Source organism: Netta rufina (genome assembly GCF_964035555.1).
Source record: "Netta rufina genome assembly, chromosome: 3".
NCBI classification, from domain to species: Eukaryota; Metazoa; Chordata; class Aves; order Anseriformes; family Anatidae; genus Netta; species Netta rufina.
In genome coordinates, this window is record NC_140125.1 from 89,245,116 (window position 1) to 89,260,021 (window position 14,906).

At 39.2% G+C, this 14,906-nt stretch overlaps 1 protein-coding gene across 4 annotated transcripts in view; it reads right to left on the bottom strand.

Moving 5' to 3' along the window:
* Positions 1-14,906, bottom strand: part of KCNQ5 (potassium voltage-gated channel subfamily Q member 5) — a 289,092-nt gene that overhangs the window by 20,027 nt on the left and 254,159 nt on the right. For 2 of the 4 annotated variants that reach the window (XM_084284869.1, XM_084284870.1), the window contains exons 9-11: positions 14,641-14,667; positions 11,742-11,798; positions 5,942-6,162 (exon numbers count right to left, since the gene is read on the bottom strand). In XM_084284869.1, coding sequence (XP_084140995.1) covers positions 5,942-6,162; positions 11,742-11,798; positions 14,641-14,667 — 305 coding nt within the window. The remainder of the gene's footprint in view (positions 1-5,941; positions 6,163-11,741; positions 11,799-14,640; positions 14,668-14,906) is intronic. The other 2 variants (XM_084284871.1, XM_084284872.1) reach the window with 1 other exon arrangement.

A 14,906-nucleotide genomic window follows, 5' to 3' on the forward strand; every position in this document is an offset into this window, starting at 1 on the left:
CTTTTCATTTTGAGTGATGATATGAAAAACCAGGAGACTTTCTAAAAACAATTCATTATATGCAAAATAATTCTGCAGTTAAAATTGCTGATCTTATTATAAATAGTAGCATGCTAGCCAGCAAGTTTAGATGGCCACATGACAGGAGCAAGAAAAATGTTAGGTTATTCTAAAGCAATTTTTCTTACATATACACACAATTTTAGTGTACTTATAGACACACAGCTCTGTTATTCTGTGTACACTACACACAATAAGTTATATCTGTAAAAGAAGTTGCAAGTATATATGATAAGATATAGAGCTGTGAACTAATGAGATAAATGTCATGCCTAGTTGGCTGTCTCTTTGCATATCCTTGTTGCGTGTCAGTTGATACACTCTTCAATAGTCCAGAGGACCTAACACAGGTCCTACATCCTGGTTCTGCTGTTTGCAGGAGATGGTAGATGTAAGGAAAGGGAGAGATGAGGATGCCAGCTTTAGATTTTTCTAGCCATGAGAGATTCCTGCATTTTAAAAAGTCATGAAAGATTTCTACAATAACACATTATAACAATAAAAACATTCCTCAAATATTTCAGGTTTGGTGGAAGAAGGTTACACAGTGGTTGGAAAGTTTTATGAGTATCCTCTCAACTCATTTATTTACTCTTCGCTACAGATGAAGTTACCTGAAATGCATGCAAATAATACTTTTGCATGGTGATCTGCTGCTTTCCCTCCCTGAACTGAGCAGTCTAATCACCACTTGCTAATCCTGACCACACTTAAGCACTCAGTTCAGTTAGCGAAGGTGTATGGCAGGTTAGTTATGATGTTACTTATATGATAAAGAGGGAGTCTAAATTATAGACTCATATGGACAGAACTTTAGTTGGAATAAAATAAAATAACTCTTCAAAACTGATGGACCATACTTATTCACACACACACACAAAAATGACTCAGAGCTCAGATAAGAATGTGAGATTATTTTTTAAGATCTTTCTAATTCACTACTAGTTACAACTGTACTAAATGAGAGCTCTATCATTGAGTTAAACCATCACAAGAAAAATAAATCTATTGTCCAGCACAAATTGATAGATTGCTAATAAAATGTCATTTAGTCCCATTGCATTGGGTTGTACAAATTGAGCAGCTTTGTTTTGACATCACACAGCTTCATTCTGAATCAGCAAATTTAAGCTAAACAAGATCCAAAAGCAACTAAACTAAGGACCTTTGCCACTTCAAGTGAACCATCTATGAGGTCAAGATGTTTGTGCTACTGAAAGGAAAACCTGTCATTTTTGCAATACATAAATTACATGGTAGTAACTGAGGACACGGGGGCTGAAATGCACAGTTGCATTCTTTCCATGGCTCTTGTAATATACTCTACCCTGAGGATTTTGAGCAAATACTCTGTAGGGAATGAAAGGCCAGAGGTCATGTGAGCTTATAATGTTCAGGGATGCTGCAGAAATCAAATATTTCCTTAGAGAGTTCTTTTTAATTAATCAAATGAAATATGTTTGTAATATCTCCAGTGCTGAACGCTTTTGATGTTTTATTCAAAAAGCCACACAACATCTCTAGGTTACAGCAAATGCACAATAACTCATGCAGAGGCTTAGAAGCATGGGGCAGTCATGTTCAAGTGCAGCAGGGCATTTCTGTCCCTGCCTGAGGACTGCATGCCCAGCACAACATCAACTCATTACTAAAGCTGTGGCCATGCAAGACTGGAGCAGTATTTCAGCAGGTGCTGTTCCTCACAAAAAGAAGCAAGCCGAAAAAAGCCCGATTATTTAATTGCTTGGCACAGTGGGTGTTGCCCGCAGCAGTGACCGGCCACCACTCATGTGCCTGAGGCCATTTGTTCCCCGTGGGCAGCTTGGCTGTAGGGTCCCTGTTTCAGGTGAGCAGGGACACAAGCTGTGCGAGGAGGACATGGGGACAGGAGTGTGTCCCAGCTTGTGCAGCTTAGGGCTCAGCCAGCACCTTCATCCAATGCCCGTGCACAAGCTGAACAGCCACCAGTGATTCAAGCACCTTCTTTTGGGAAGACTTCTTTTGGCATGACCCTATAAACAACACAATTTCTTATCCCTTCACCATTTGGTAAAATATTCTCAGATGTGTCTCATATTCTTTTCAGTTCACACTTTGTAAAACTTGACTATTTACCATTCCTGAAGCCTTTGGAGGTTGAGTGGCGAAGACTTCCATGAGATCTGCTTGGTAGCGATAAGTCCCTTCTAAACTGATAACAGGGTCTGGAAATACAGCATCCTGGCACCTTAATTAATTTTTGCAGGTCTCATCTTCAACAAGAGTTCTGGCAGCTGCAAGGCACATTTCACTGGAGACTGGGCATATTTTTAAAATCAGATTACATAAGTCTTAATTTTCAATTTAGCTCCCTTGCACTGTTATTAAATGCTCCAGAGTGTCTGCAGCCATGCCACCAAAGCTCTCTCCAGCCATCAAAGCTCTCTCAGGTTTGGATTCAATTTGCAAATGCACATATGTAGCTGAAATAATTGCTGCAGTTGCCAGGCCCACTTTGGCAAGAGCAATAAATGGTTTATAGGCAGTTTCAGAGGACTGTCGCTACCCATAAATAAAGGCATTTGTGCAACAGTTTTGGTCGTGCTGCTCTAAGACTGCTATGCCAAAATCCTTTCGGGAGGTACCTGTGGCCAGCTGAAGTGTTCTGCTTTCTGACAAGAAACCCTCCTTCAGGGGTTTTAATATGCAGCAGGGGGGTGTTTGTAAGCTTTTGTTAATGTGTAGCCTAAGTGGAAGGCTAGTACATTTTCACTCATGTGAACCTATTAGCTACCTCTGTAAGCTCCTGTCTGAATTAGAAACCTTCCTTTACATGATAGTTCCTAGCTGCTCATGTTTAGTTTTTCTAGCAGTCTCCTTCTGATTGATTTGGCCCAGATTCCAACCATGTCCTTTATGAGGGTGAACTCAGTCAATCCTGCAAAATCTCTCCTTTAACTATCTGCCATAGATCACTCTCACATGTTCACAATTTCACTTTCTTTCTGAACCTTCTACTCATGCATTTGCTCCTTTGTTTTATTTTTGTGGCGTTCAGTATGCTTCACCTTCATAAAGAGGTAGCTCCTCCTCTATCTGCACTAACTGAAGATCATTTCCAACTCTAAAGTCCATACAGCTAAAGAAAAGTCAAGCAAATCATAGAATCATCGAATAATCTGAATTGGAAGGGACCCCAAAGGATGACTGAGTCCAGCTCCTGGTTCCACACAGAACTACCTAAAAATTAAACCATACGTCTGAGAGTGTTGTTGAGTGCTGTTGAGAGTCTGGTGCTGTGACCAGGCTCCTTGGGGATCCTGTTTCAAATATCTGAATGTCTTCTCTTTGGAAAGGTGAAGTTCATAGTGAAAGGCTGTTTTTCCATTAGAATGCTGATATAATCTTTTGACCCTGCACTGGTTAACCTATACCATATTGCCTCTGTCAAAAGGGACAAATGTCACATCTTTTCCCCTTAAACATGGTGTAAAGAGAAAAGAAACACCAGAAAAAATAGCTGCTCAAGGGTATTAAGCCTTCCAGACTTCCATGTAGACTTCCATGTAGAAATGGGTGGCTTCTAGTTTGGCTAGCACACCAAAATAATTGATCCTTTGGCCAAAGAATACCTCCAGAAGGAAACTGGAGGATCTGACAACTGAGAGATATTACTAAAATGCTGCAAATATCATGTTTTCATCCAGTGAAAATATGCAAGATGTTCTAAACTAATTACGTACTGTCCAGATCCTTTCCATTGAGCTGTCAAAGTGGACCAGACTATGAAAAAGGTAACACAAATGGAAAAAAAAAAAAAAATAAAAGAGAATTCATCATGGTTGGTAGTGCTTGTCTTTTCCTTCATTGGACTGGGTAATGTAGCAGGGAGCTGTTTGTCAGCAATGAGCAAAATGGACATCAGTCTGACGATAGCACTCCTAGAAGTATCTGGACAGGGTCCCAGAGTGGAAACTTGGCATTTGCCTAAAAGCTGGAGACAATGGAGACTGTTCCTTCTGCCACGGATGAGAAATTGGTCATATCTGTTGGCCCTAGTTCATAAGGGTGGACTAAGTAGCTGGAAACTGCTAACAAGGAAACAGCTTGGGCTCACCCTGAGGAGTGGAAAGATCTATAAGGGTTTACGCAGGGCAGTGAGGTCTCTGTTATTGTTAGTATCATTTATCTACAGATGTATCCAAGTTGCCATTTATGCCACCTTTTCCATCAGAGGCAATAGGAGAGGTGAACTTTCATGCAGATCACTGCTATAAACAACAGCCTGTACAGGGCAAACCACAGGACGACACTTAGGAAGTGTTTCTGTGACAAATGGGCTGATGAAAAAGTAAATGGATACTTGAGTGAGGTGCAGGCTGAGGGACTGGAACAGGAGTGAGCCGCTGATACCCTGAGAGAGTGCTCAACAGATTGTTCTCTTCTTAGTTCACTTCCAGGCGTAGTGCAAGTTATGGGGGTTTAACCTATGAAATCACTTCTGGCTTGTATTTTGGGAGATACTTGCACTATACTGCTGATTACGTAGGAAGCCTACATTTAGAAACGGTATCTTGAACCTCACTCTGGTACTTAGAGCATTTCTCACTTCCCATTTCTGAGCAAGTGGCCTCATCCCTGCTCCACATCAGAGTCAGACCCAGGCAGGCATCACATCACACACCCCAGGTGAGGTGGCTTCTGTGGGACAGGAGCCAGGGCCCATGCCCCAGAAAGTAGCAGGGGGTGGCAAACAACCTGGAATACAGCCTGGACATCGAGTGGTGCCTGGTACACCCCAGTAGCTCAGTGTAAGTCAGCCAAATTCAGGATTTGTGCATCTGAGAGCTCTCCACGGGGGAGGGCTTGCCTGGAGTGATGACCTTAGCAAACCCTGTAAGTTTGTCTTGTTTGCCCTCCAGGAAATGTTTATTTACCCAGGCTTTTCCTGAAGAGATGTGTCGTGCGGGACATTCTCAGCTGAGGGATGGGGCATTTCAGTTCAGTGGACATTTTGCAACCTACGTGTCTGTGATAACATGTGCTCCAAAAGGGAAGTGGGCAGTGAAATTACACTCCCATCTGAATAGTTCTACCACAGTTGTTAGGCATAACATGTGGGATTGCCATTGTACAAAGAGTTTACATTTACATCTCTTTGATCAGCTGATTTACATTGTACCTTTCCCGTACAGTCAGCACCACTGCCTCCTGTCATAGCCAGTCAGTTTTCTTGTATTTTCTGCCTGGGGGTCCCACAGGAAAGAACAAAACATTTGTAAGCTGGGAAAAACATCAATGTAGAAACTCAGATCTGCTGGGAGAGTGGTAGCACCCAGAGCTTTGTGAAGACATCTTTCAGTGCAGGACCCATTTCTACAAAATGTGAGCTCATCTGACACCCTTGGCTACTGCCTGCTAGAGGGCTGCTGTCACCAGGTTCAGTGCTCCCTGGTTAGGGGTATCACTGTCCTCATTTTGGTAAGTTTCTATAGATGAGGATCTTTGACTCAGAGGTGGCTGTTTTGATGCCAGAGAGGACCTCTCTAGGTGGGAGAGCAGAGAGGGGCAGCATCCATTTCCCTGGTGAGGCAGTGTTCGGGGAAGGCTATGTTCCTTCCCACATCAAAAATACCCTTCAGAGGGCAATACATAAAAGCTGTTAACACTTGTGTTGTTTGCTAAAGCCACTTACCTCCCCATACCTGATACAATCCCCCAAAGGTAAGGAGTAAAACTTAAAGCACCTACTAGCGCATCTCTTTCTGGAAATAGGTTTTGGTAACTGCCCTAAAATAAAGATTCTTCCTGCTTTACCAATATGTGTCGCATTCACAGCACAGGCGTGTGAGCAGGTTGGGAAGAACACACTGTGGAAAAAGGGGGCATGACAAACTCCTACCGTCCACCACAGGTTTGGGCTGTGAGCTTTTCAGCCGTAGTGAGGGCCTGAAGCGGGTTCGGTCGTTGAAGCTCCAGCTCTTCTGCACTTTGGTGGGGCTGCCCTCCGTGGCGATGTCGGCGCTGGGGGACCGGCGGTCTCCCACTGAAGACTGCCTGTTCTTTATGCTCTGACCCCGTGGGCTGGCCATCCGGACCCGCTCTTTGAAACTCAACTTTTGACTGTGAAGAAGAGAAATGGGCTTTATTTCATAGTTCCTCCACTCCATTTCTTTCATTTCATAAGATAATTGAAAATATTTTCTAAAAATTCTTAATAGCATAAATCTGTTTCTTATACACTTCTATTTACATTGAATATATATCATTTGGGAATGAAACTGATTTGAAGTAATTGTTTTTTGATGGAGGCATTGTCAGTAATGGTCTACCTTACAGTACAGAATAACCTTGTACAGGAAATTAAATTTAACAACAACAAAAAATCAAACAAATTTAACCCAATTATTATGGATTAATCTCTAGTATATATATTTTTTTTATTCCTTGCATTTTAAATAAGCTTATTTCCTTGTTAGTCAGCCCAGCTCAGTGCATTTCTGACCATCTCTTCAGATAAACAACAGCAAAATGTACTCTATTATTACTGCATGCCATGTATTTTATTTTTATTTATTTATTTATTTATTTTTAAATCAGGCAAGAATACGGTTAGGACACTCATGCTTTTTCAAGATGTGGCACTTCCAACATTTCATATGCATTGTTAGTGATCACTCATGTTCAGAATTCCTTGTTAAGCACTTACTTGGACAGGACAGAACCAAAATTAACAAAACATCCATGAAAAAGTGCGATGACAGATGAATGGAAGTGTAATGTTTCCGTGTGTGCTCACTAAAGTCATTGCTGGAGGTTAAGCTGGGAGCTCGTTACCTGCAGGTGCTACTGGCACCTAAAGGCATTTTAGGACAGCCACCACAGCCCAACCAAGGTCATGGCTGTGACTGCTGGACCAAAGGTGGCCCTGTGGCCTTATAAACGGTCAAGAGTAAGCTGTGTTTTCCCTTCTGTGCTTATAACTTTCCCTCCCATATCAGCCAAATGTGGGACATGTACAGTTTCTCAGTGCTCAAATGACCTTTGTCCATGCTCAAACACGCATGATGAACCCCTTGCTGAGGTCACCCTAACTATATGCTTATGCTTTTCCATTATTTAGCCTTGCTCTTGTCTGTTGCTTTCTGAAGCAGAATGCACAAAGGAAAAATATAAATGAAGTCTTATACCTGCTTTGGAGACCTTGCATTATCTACAAGGTTAAGTTCAATCACCTGTACAAGGGAATGGTCATCTTCATCAACAGTCCTGTTCTTGCAAGGGGAGAGATGAAGTGAGCAAAGCAGTAGCTGCTCAGGGTATGCTGTTAATGGTCTTGCAGTCCTACTGCACTGGCATAGGCTTTGGGGGAATGCTTTGAAGACACCTAGAGCAAAGACTGTCTACTCGCAAATTATAACTGTACTTGAAGTTAAAACTCTCTCTAGTACCCTCAAATTCCTTGCACTTCAGCACACCCATAAGATATGTTTTCAGCAGAAATGAATTCTACAGCTGATTAACTGGTGGTAAAATGTACTGTATGGTTCTTAGATGTTTAACCAACTGCACTCTGAAAATACAGTGTTAATATGTAATTATATGAAATTGAACGTAATTATAAACTTCTGTGGCTGTGAAATGTTGAGATAATCAAATATCTTTGTCCATGCATAGCATAGCATAGCATAGCATTTCATTCTGGATACAAACATCAATGAGAGCAGAAAGGATGCAATCTGTAGCAGGCAAAAGCACATGCTAGGAAGCTACAAATAAGTTTCAAGAATGCTAAAAAAATAAGTGCATAAATAGGAAGATTACTAGATAAATATATTTCTATATGGCATGGTAAATCACTTGAAAGAATAACTTCTCTATAATTTCTGAATGCAAACCCCTTCTTCCCTTGCCCAAAGTAAGAAATTGTTGAAATAAACACATGATGGTGCTGGAAATGACATCTACTTACACTGAAAATTGTTACCCACACCTGCAGTGCTATATGCTGTTGCATGCTCAGTACAAAATTCCTACAGAACCTATTGTTTGAAAGAGAAGAGATTTCTAAAATTTAATTTTCAATAAAAATTACTTTTCAAGGCTGAATTGTATTTCAGCTCAGGAATCATTTGCATTGTACTACTTAATGGAAGTATAATCTGGAAAATATTTATTAGCCACATTATTGCATTGTCATACTATCCAGCATGAGAAACATACTCAAAATGGACTTCTTATTAAAGGTATTATTTCTATGCATGTGTCCCCTGTGCTTTTTTTTACTCTTCTTATGGCTCAAATTATATTTGATATTGAAAATTAAATCAAATTATATATTTTTTTGACAAATGTTAAAAGGAAAAACTTTCTGGACAGCTCTCTTCCCCTTGCATCAATTAAAATGAAAGGAAAATTGATAATCTAGACATAAAAAAGATCAGCATGGACCATTTTTTTTTTTTTTATAATCTCAGCAGCTGCAAACTGAAAATTAAAATAGAAAAATGAAAAAAAGCACATGTTAATTAATTTGTTCTAATGTAAGCAATGTCTGCCTTTAAATGTTTTGTACACAAGGTTATTTCATTTATAAAAACTGAACCGCACACAATTGCTACTTAACCTGAATATCTTTAGTTCTCCAAATCAAAGCAATGGTGAAAGGAACAGTAGACACTTCATCTGTACTAGAGACATTTGCAGAAGTGCAACACTGAGAATGAAAATATTAATTTTAAATGCAGACCTCACACTTTAAAAAAATAAATCTGCTTTGTAGCAATGGCAATGTAATTGCATGCCGAGGGTCCATGCAGAGAATGCTGCATCATGAAGAGAAACGCAGCCTCTGAAGAAAGCCTGGTTTGGAAACTGTTTTGAATCTTGAGAGTTTCTCCAAAGATGTTGGTTATAACAGTTGTTCGTTCTTGGATCCCTGTTCCTATTTTGAGACTGGTGGGAAATGTTCCTAAAGCCACTGGGTCCTATTCAGCGCGGGCATAAATTGTAGGACTTGCAGCAGTGGAGAATCACTGGGAGAAGTGAGAGCCAGGAGAGTTCCCAGTGGAGCCTGGGAGAAAAAAGCTGCTGCCCTTGGGGCTCTTCTTTATAGATAAATAAGATAAATAATGAGATAAATAATGTATCATGTAGAAATAACTGAATCAGAGCATTTTAGGTTCATCCCAGCCAGGCTTTTTCCCGCAGTGAAAGTCCCTTCACTTATGGGTTCTTGGCTCTTGATTCTCTGTTGCAATAGTGGTGGGAACAGTATTAGAGATACAGAATGGAGATAATCTTATGCCTTTTCAAGTATCTTTGGGCATTCTGCACATGCATCAATGGCCACATAATCCTTTATGGCACTTTACTTGGTTTTAATGATGGCTGGATTAGCGCTGTCCAGTGCCCTAATAAAAATTCTTCACTTTTTGTAGGACTTAGCCTGTTATATATACATATATGTGTGTATATATATATATTATTTTCCATTTTCTCCTCTCCTTTTACAAGACATCCAAAGGAAATCCCTTAAATTAAAGTAAACCAGTTAATGCCCTTGGACATTTACATATCTCTGTAAGTACTCCCTAACTTGAATGCTGGTCCAAAAGGCAAGAACCATTAGGAAGAATTGGGAAAATTGATGTGTAAATGCTTTCTCAAATTATACAGGTTCCTGAATCACACTTAAATGACAAGGATTGCAGAGAGCCACAGCTATTTCCAGTTATCTCTGTATTCCTTTAGACATGTCCATCACTTCTTGTACCTCATGTGATTGATAGTTTATTCCGTTTCATTTATGTACTTATTAACTTCCTATTACAATCTTCCCTGCAAACAGTATCTCTTTGGACCTCTATTCTTACAGGTTGCAAGCTGTGGGATACATTCATATAGATAACACTGGAGCTTTGAAGCATCTTTTAGTGGAGATTAATTACTACTGAAGCCTCTGGAAAAAATGGAAGTGATTTTTCTCTATTTTTTTTCCTTTTCTTTCTGAAAGGTTACTTGCAGAATCTTACCACTCATTCCTCCTGTCAATACATGGATGAGCCTCTCACTTCCCTGTGATAGTAAAAGACTGTAACTTTTATTTCTTCTTTAAATGTTATCTTATTTATCGTTGATTTATGAAAGAATAGGTTTTAGAGACACTAGAGGTCACTGTAGCTTCACTGCATGGGGAACAAACACTGTGGTGGACCAAATGACTAGACTTTAGATTATGTTTTGACTGATAAATGCCAACAAACTCTTGTTTTTCTCTTCTGCACTCACAGTTCTGTCTGTTTTGATTGACAATCTTACTATAATTTTCAGGTAACAGAACATCTCTTTGTCTTCCTGTCCTACTCCCTTATTTCCCTTCCTACATTTCTGGTCAAGTTCTGCCCCACTTCAGCCTCAGACCTGCAGCACTACTGCTTGCCAGTAGTTAACAATCTGTGATTACTTTCTCAGCACTTCATACTGAGCAGACTGGTGGAAGTGGAAATAAGAAGAAATTGAAATTAATCAGAAGTAAACTGAAGGTCTAAGGGTGAGAAAGAATGCTTCGGATGTCAAGTTGAAACAGAAGCTAAAGCTGACAAAAGTTATCACCCATGACAAATAACAGCAATTAAAAGTGCATGTCTGCTTTCAGCAGTTAACTTCTAATGAATACAGATGCTGATTCTTACCAAGATACAGATGACTTTATGGAAATTAAACTAAGTTGGACAAATACAAATGCAACGGATAGTATAATGAGGCCTGAAGTTCAAATGTACAAAACTTCTCCACCAGTCTTATGCTAGGAGCTTGAATCCAAGAAACATAGTGTTATATCTCATACCTTCAATGAGTAATAACAAGAATTCCAAGGATGTAATGTCTTAATGTTCAAATGTCAAACAAAACAAAACAAAACAAAACAAAACTTTTTTTTTTTTTTTTTTTTTTTTTTTTTTACTTTGCCAAAGCAGTGTTGGATAAAGAGAAACTTTTTTCCCCTCCATTTACTAGCATCAGTTTGTACTTTTTTGTTTTGTTTTGTTTTGTTTTGTTTTTTGTTCCCATAAGTTCCATCCATTTAGGAATTACCATTTTTGGTAAGAGACACAGTTTCAACAGAATTCAACCGAAGCAGACGGTTGATTTCACATGCATTCCTTCACCCTCCAGTATATGATGCAGGTACATCTTCCACAGGCTGTGTCCAAGGGGATTCTTCCCAATAATTATTACACATTTTAACTGTTGATATTGATGAGCATGTTATAGCTTATTTTTCCCCACTAATTATTAGATGGAGAACTCAACTGCCATGGTTGTAAAAATCCTCTTGGACTTGGGGAAATGTCTTTATCTAAATACTCAGATGTTGTTCTAGATCTCTACAGAGTGATACATTCCAAAAGTCCAAGTCTCAGGCAGAGAAGGGAAATTGGGCTTTGGCAAATCATGGCGTGCTGCACACTGCAATTATTTGACCATATGTATTTCAAAGAACAGTTATTATTGCCATTAATGTCATTGCAGGCAACAAGCAGCAAGGGGAATTATGAGCACTTAAAAAAAAAATCAGGAAATGTCTTTTGGAGAAGTAAGGAACTTTAAAGCTCTAAGGAGGGGAAAATAAATGAATCATGCACCTGATGTTAGTCGGCATTCTCAAACATCATATGAATAGGCAGGATGCTGAATACCTATGTTTCCGAGGGGTGTACATCCTGAAGAGCTTCTGTTTATTACTACAAAGCTTACTAGGAGTGAGGGGAGATAGAGGACCATGTTACTATGCATTCCACTGCTAGGTGAGGGGTTAGGCTTTCCACCTCTAGTAAGATTCTTCATCACTGGCAATTTCTTTTCAATACAGCACATGCAGAGATAATAATTTACATTAAGTCTACTTTTAGAAACAGCTATGAGATAGTAGATGGAGAGAATTCCAGAGTACAATTTACATGCTTCTCTCAGAGCAGGGATGACTTTTTTTCACCCCTAAACACCTATGCTTGCAGCTCTTCCTTATTGTACCAGAGAGAGTTTTCTAAGTAGGGAATTTGTATTCAGGCTCACTACTTACAAAGCTAAAAGAAGGCTAAACTAGACAGGTGAAATTCATTCTTTGCAGACACAATGCATGTCCTACACACAGCCTAAGACTTTGTGCTCTCAGGATGCTGTAAGTTTCACTGGTCTTGACCTCATTCCTTGCATAGGAAGAATTTCAGCCACAATGTATAACTGAATAGAAATAAAAACTAATTGTGTTCAGTGTATTTATAGAAATAGACAATTTAACATATATGGGCTTTCTAAATACCTTGCAGAACTCTAGCATGGATCTAGAGAAATATCTCAATTTTTGACATAGATACACCAGAAAGTTGTCCACACTTGCTTTTCATAAACAATTAACTAGAATGTTTATGCATATTATTTTAAGAAATACGACATATAATGCATTGAACATATTTTTCTTAAAATCAGTATGAAGCTGTAGCATCCTAAGTGTGGTTCTCTTAACCCAGACAGCAACATTTAGTTGCTTAATGAAAGACCGTAAGTCTATGGATGACAAAATGCAAGAATTCGTTTCTGTAAATATAAAATTCATTTTGGTAGGAAAGAAAAAACAGCTTTTACTTAAGGTAATAAGAGTTTTTCTCCACTGTTATTAGAATGGAATAAAGAGTAAAGAGCATATTCAGAAAGCAATCCAGTGCACTACTTGAACAAACACATCTTCATTTAAGAGTGAAACAAGAAGCAGTTCACATAGCATCCCATGCAAGTCACTCAGCATTGCAGTAAGAAAGAAGTTAAATAGTTGAGGAAATCTAAGTACATCACATCACTTCGCATTTACATTTTTACTACAGAAGACAACATACACATATTTTAAGTGATACAAACATACAGTAATATATCAGCATAAGAACAATGAATGGCCACTGACAAAACACACCTTCTAAAAAAGGCACTGAGTGGTCTGTAGGCTTTTACTGTAGACCAGGATCTCAAAAGTTAACAAGTTTATTGTTATACACTAATATGCAGAAGTGCACATAGGAGTTAAGGTTTTTTCAAGGGACAAACATCCTTTATTCAGTGAAAATAAAGTGAAAAAATATGGCTAAATCAATGACAACTTTTAAACCACAACAGTTATCCCTAATAAAGAGGAGGTGATGTAACTTTGACATCTTATTTATTTATTTATTTATTTATTATTTTTATTTTTTGAATCTAGTTTCAAATTATTGTAAGTAAATTCATGTCCTTAAGTGCTCATGGATACCACTGGGAATAAGCTCTCTCTTCTGCACAGATCACTGTTTTGGAGACACATACTCACTGCCAACTTCTGTCTCACCTTTAAAAAAGCTGAAAGCAATTCTAAATGTTGTTGTCGAAGGAGTAGGAAATATGGCTGGCAAGTGCAAAAATTTTGACCAGGTTGTAATAATTTAATGAGATCAATGCATTGCCAGCAAACCTATAGAGGTAGTGCATGTGAAAATTCACAGAACTGACAGTGACTCTTTCTTGCAAAAGCCAGAGTAGGAAAAGTGCTCCCAGGGAGCACTTTTTTTTTTTTTTTCAAAGCAAACCCAGTCACCTCAAGATACTGTCATACCAACAGTAGTTATGTGTACTTCAGGAGCAATCTGAAAAATGGGACATAGGCAATTTCTGCAAAGACTTTCCATGTGATTTTTGCATTTTAGGTGCTGAGGTGCTTGGACTCCCCACAGATAATTAAATAACCAAAAAGAGTTTGTGAACCACAGTACGACTCAGGCGTGGATACATTTCAGGGCTTGATGTGTCACTGAAACGTTTTTTGGGCTTTTGATAATCTTCTCCTTGGAAGCAAATCCCACTGTCTTCTGACTGTGCTTTCCTGGAGTGCTGACTGCCCAACACCTGCTGACTCCCATCCCTAACTAGTTTTGGAGGCAGCATAATTTCTTCTGCAGCCACCAAGTCCTTTCCTGGCCCTAGGCATTCAAGCTATAAGTAAAGAAAAAGAGTAGTGTTACCACTTAGTGCCTTTAGACTGTGTATCTCTGGGGCTTTATTTGTCAAATGAAGATAGCCCTGACTCTGCATGCTGCAAGCAGCCAGTCCTCAGACTGCATCCAGGCTGGGTGACAACCAGAAGTGTTCTGCAGCAGAGGGCTGATGCCCTGTTTCATGAAGCCAAATTATGCTACATGCCTGTGCCTTCCATTGCAGATTCTGGAAATGGCATCAGCTTTATTGCAGGAGACAGTGGGCAGGTCCCTCCCCAGGAGCAGGGTCTGTGGGGGCTGCTTCACTCACTACCGCCACAGCTCCGACTGAGCTCTCCCTCCACATTAAAACACTTCAACATGTACTTAGTACTTAGAAAAGTAAAAAATTGCCTATTTTTTCCATACAAGAACTAGGACAAAGAAGCAAATTTCAGCATCATTGCTCTATCGAACCAAGTTAAATACAATTGCAATTTGTAACTATTATCAGCAGTTACAGTTTATTGAACCTATTGAGCAGAGAAGCCTTTAAGAAGCAGAGATTTCAAAGATAAAAGGAATAAAAGAAACTACAAACCTGCTAGAAGCTTCCCCTTGTTCTTTTCTTCAGGTCAGGGAGTGGGAGGGAAAAACATATTTGTTATGCAGATAGTAATCAGATTTCTCAGTTACAGATGATGTTAGACATATGCTAAACGTAAATGGATGTGTGAATTAGTGTACAATACACACATTACATTGCAACCACAAAGACATTCAAGCAAGACTCATAACTACAATGCTTCTGAAAAAAATAAACTTTTCATTTGTTTTAAAACATGCATAACATGCTTAGTACATACC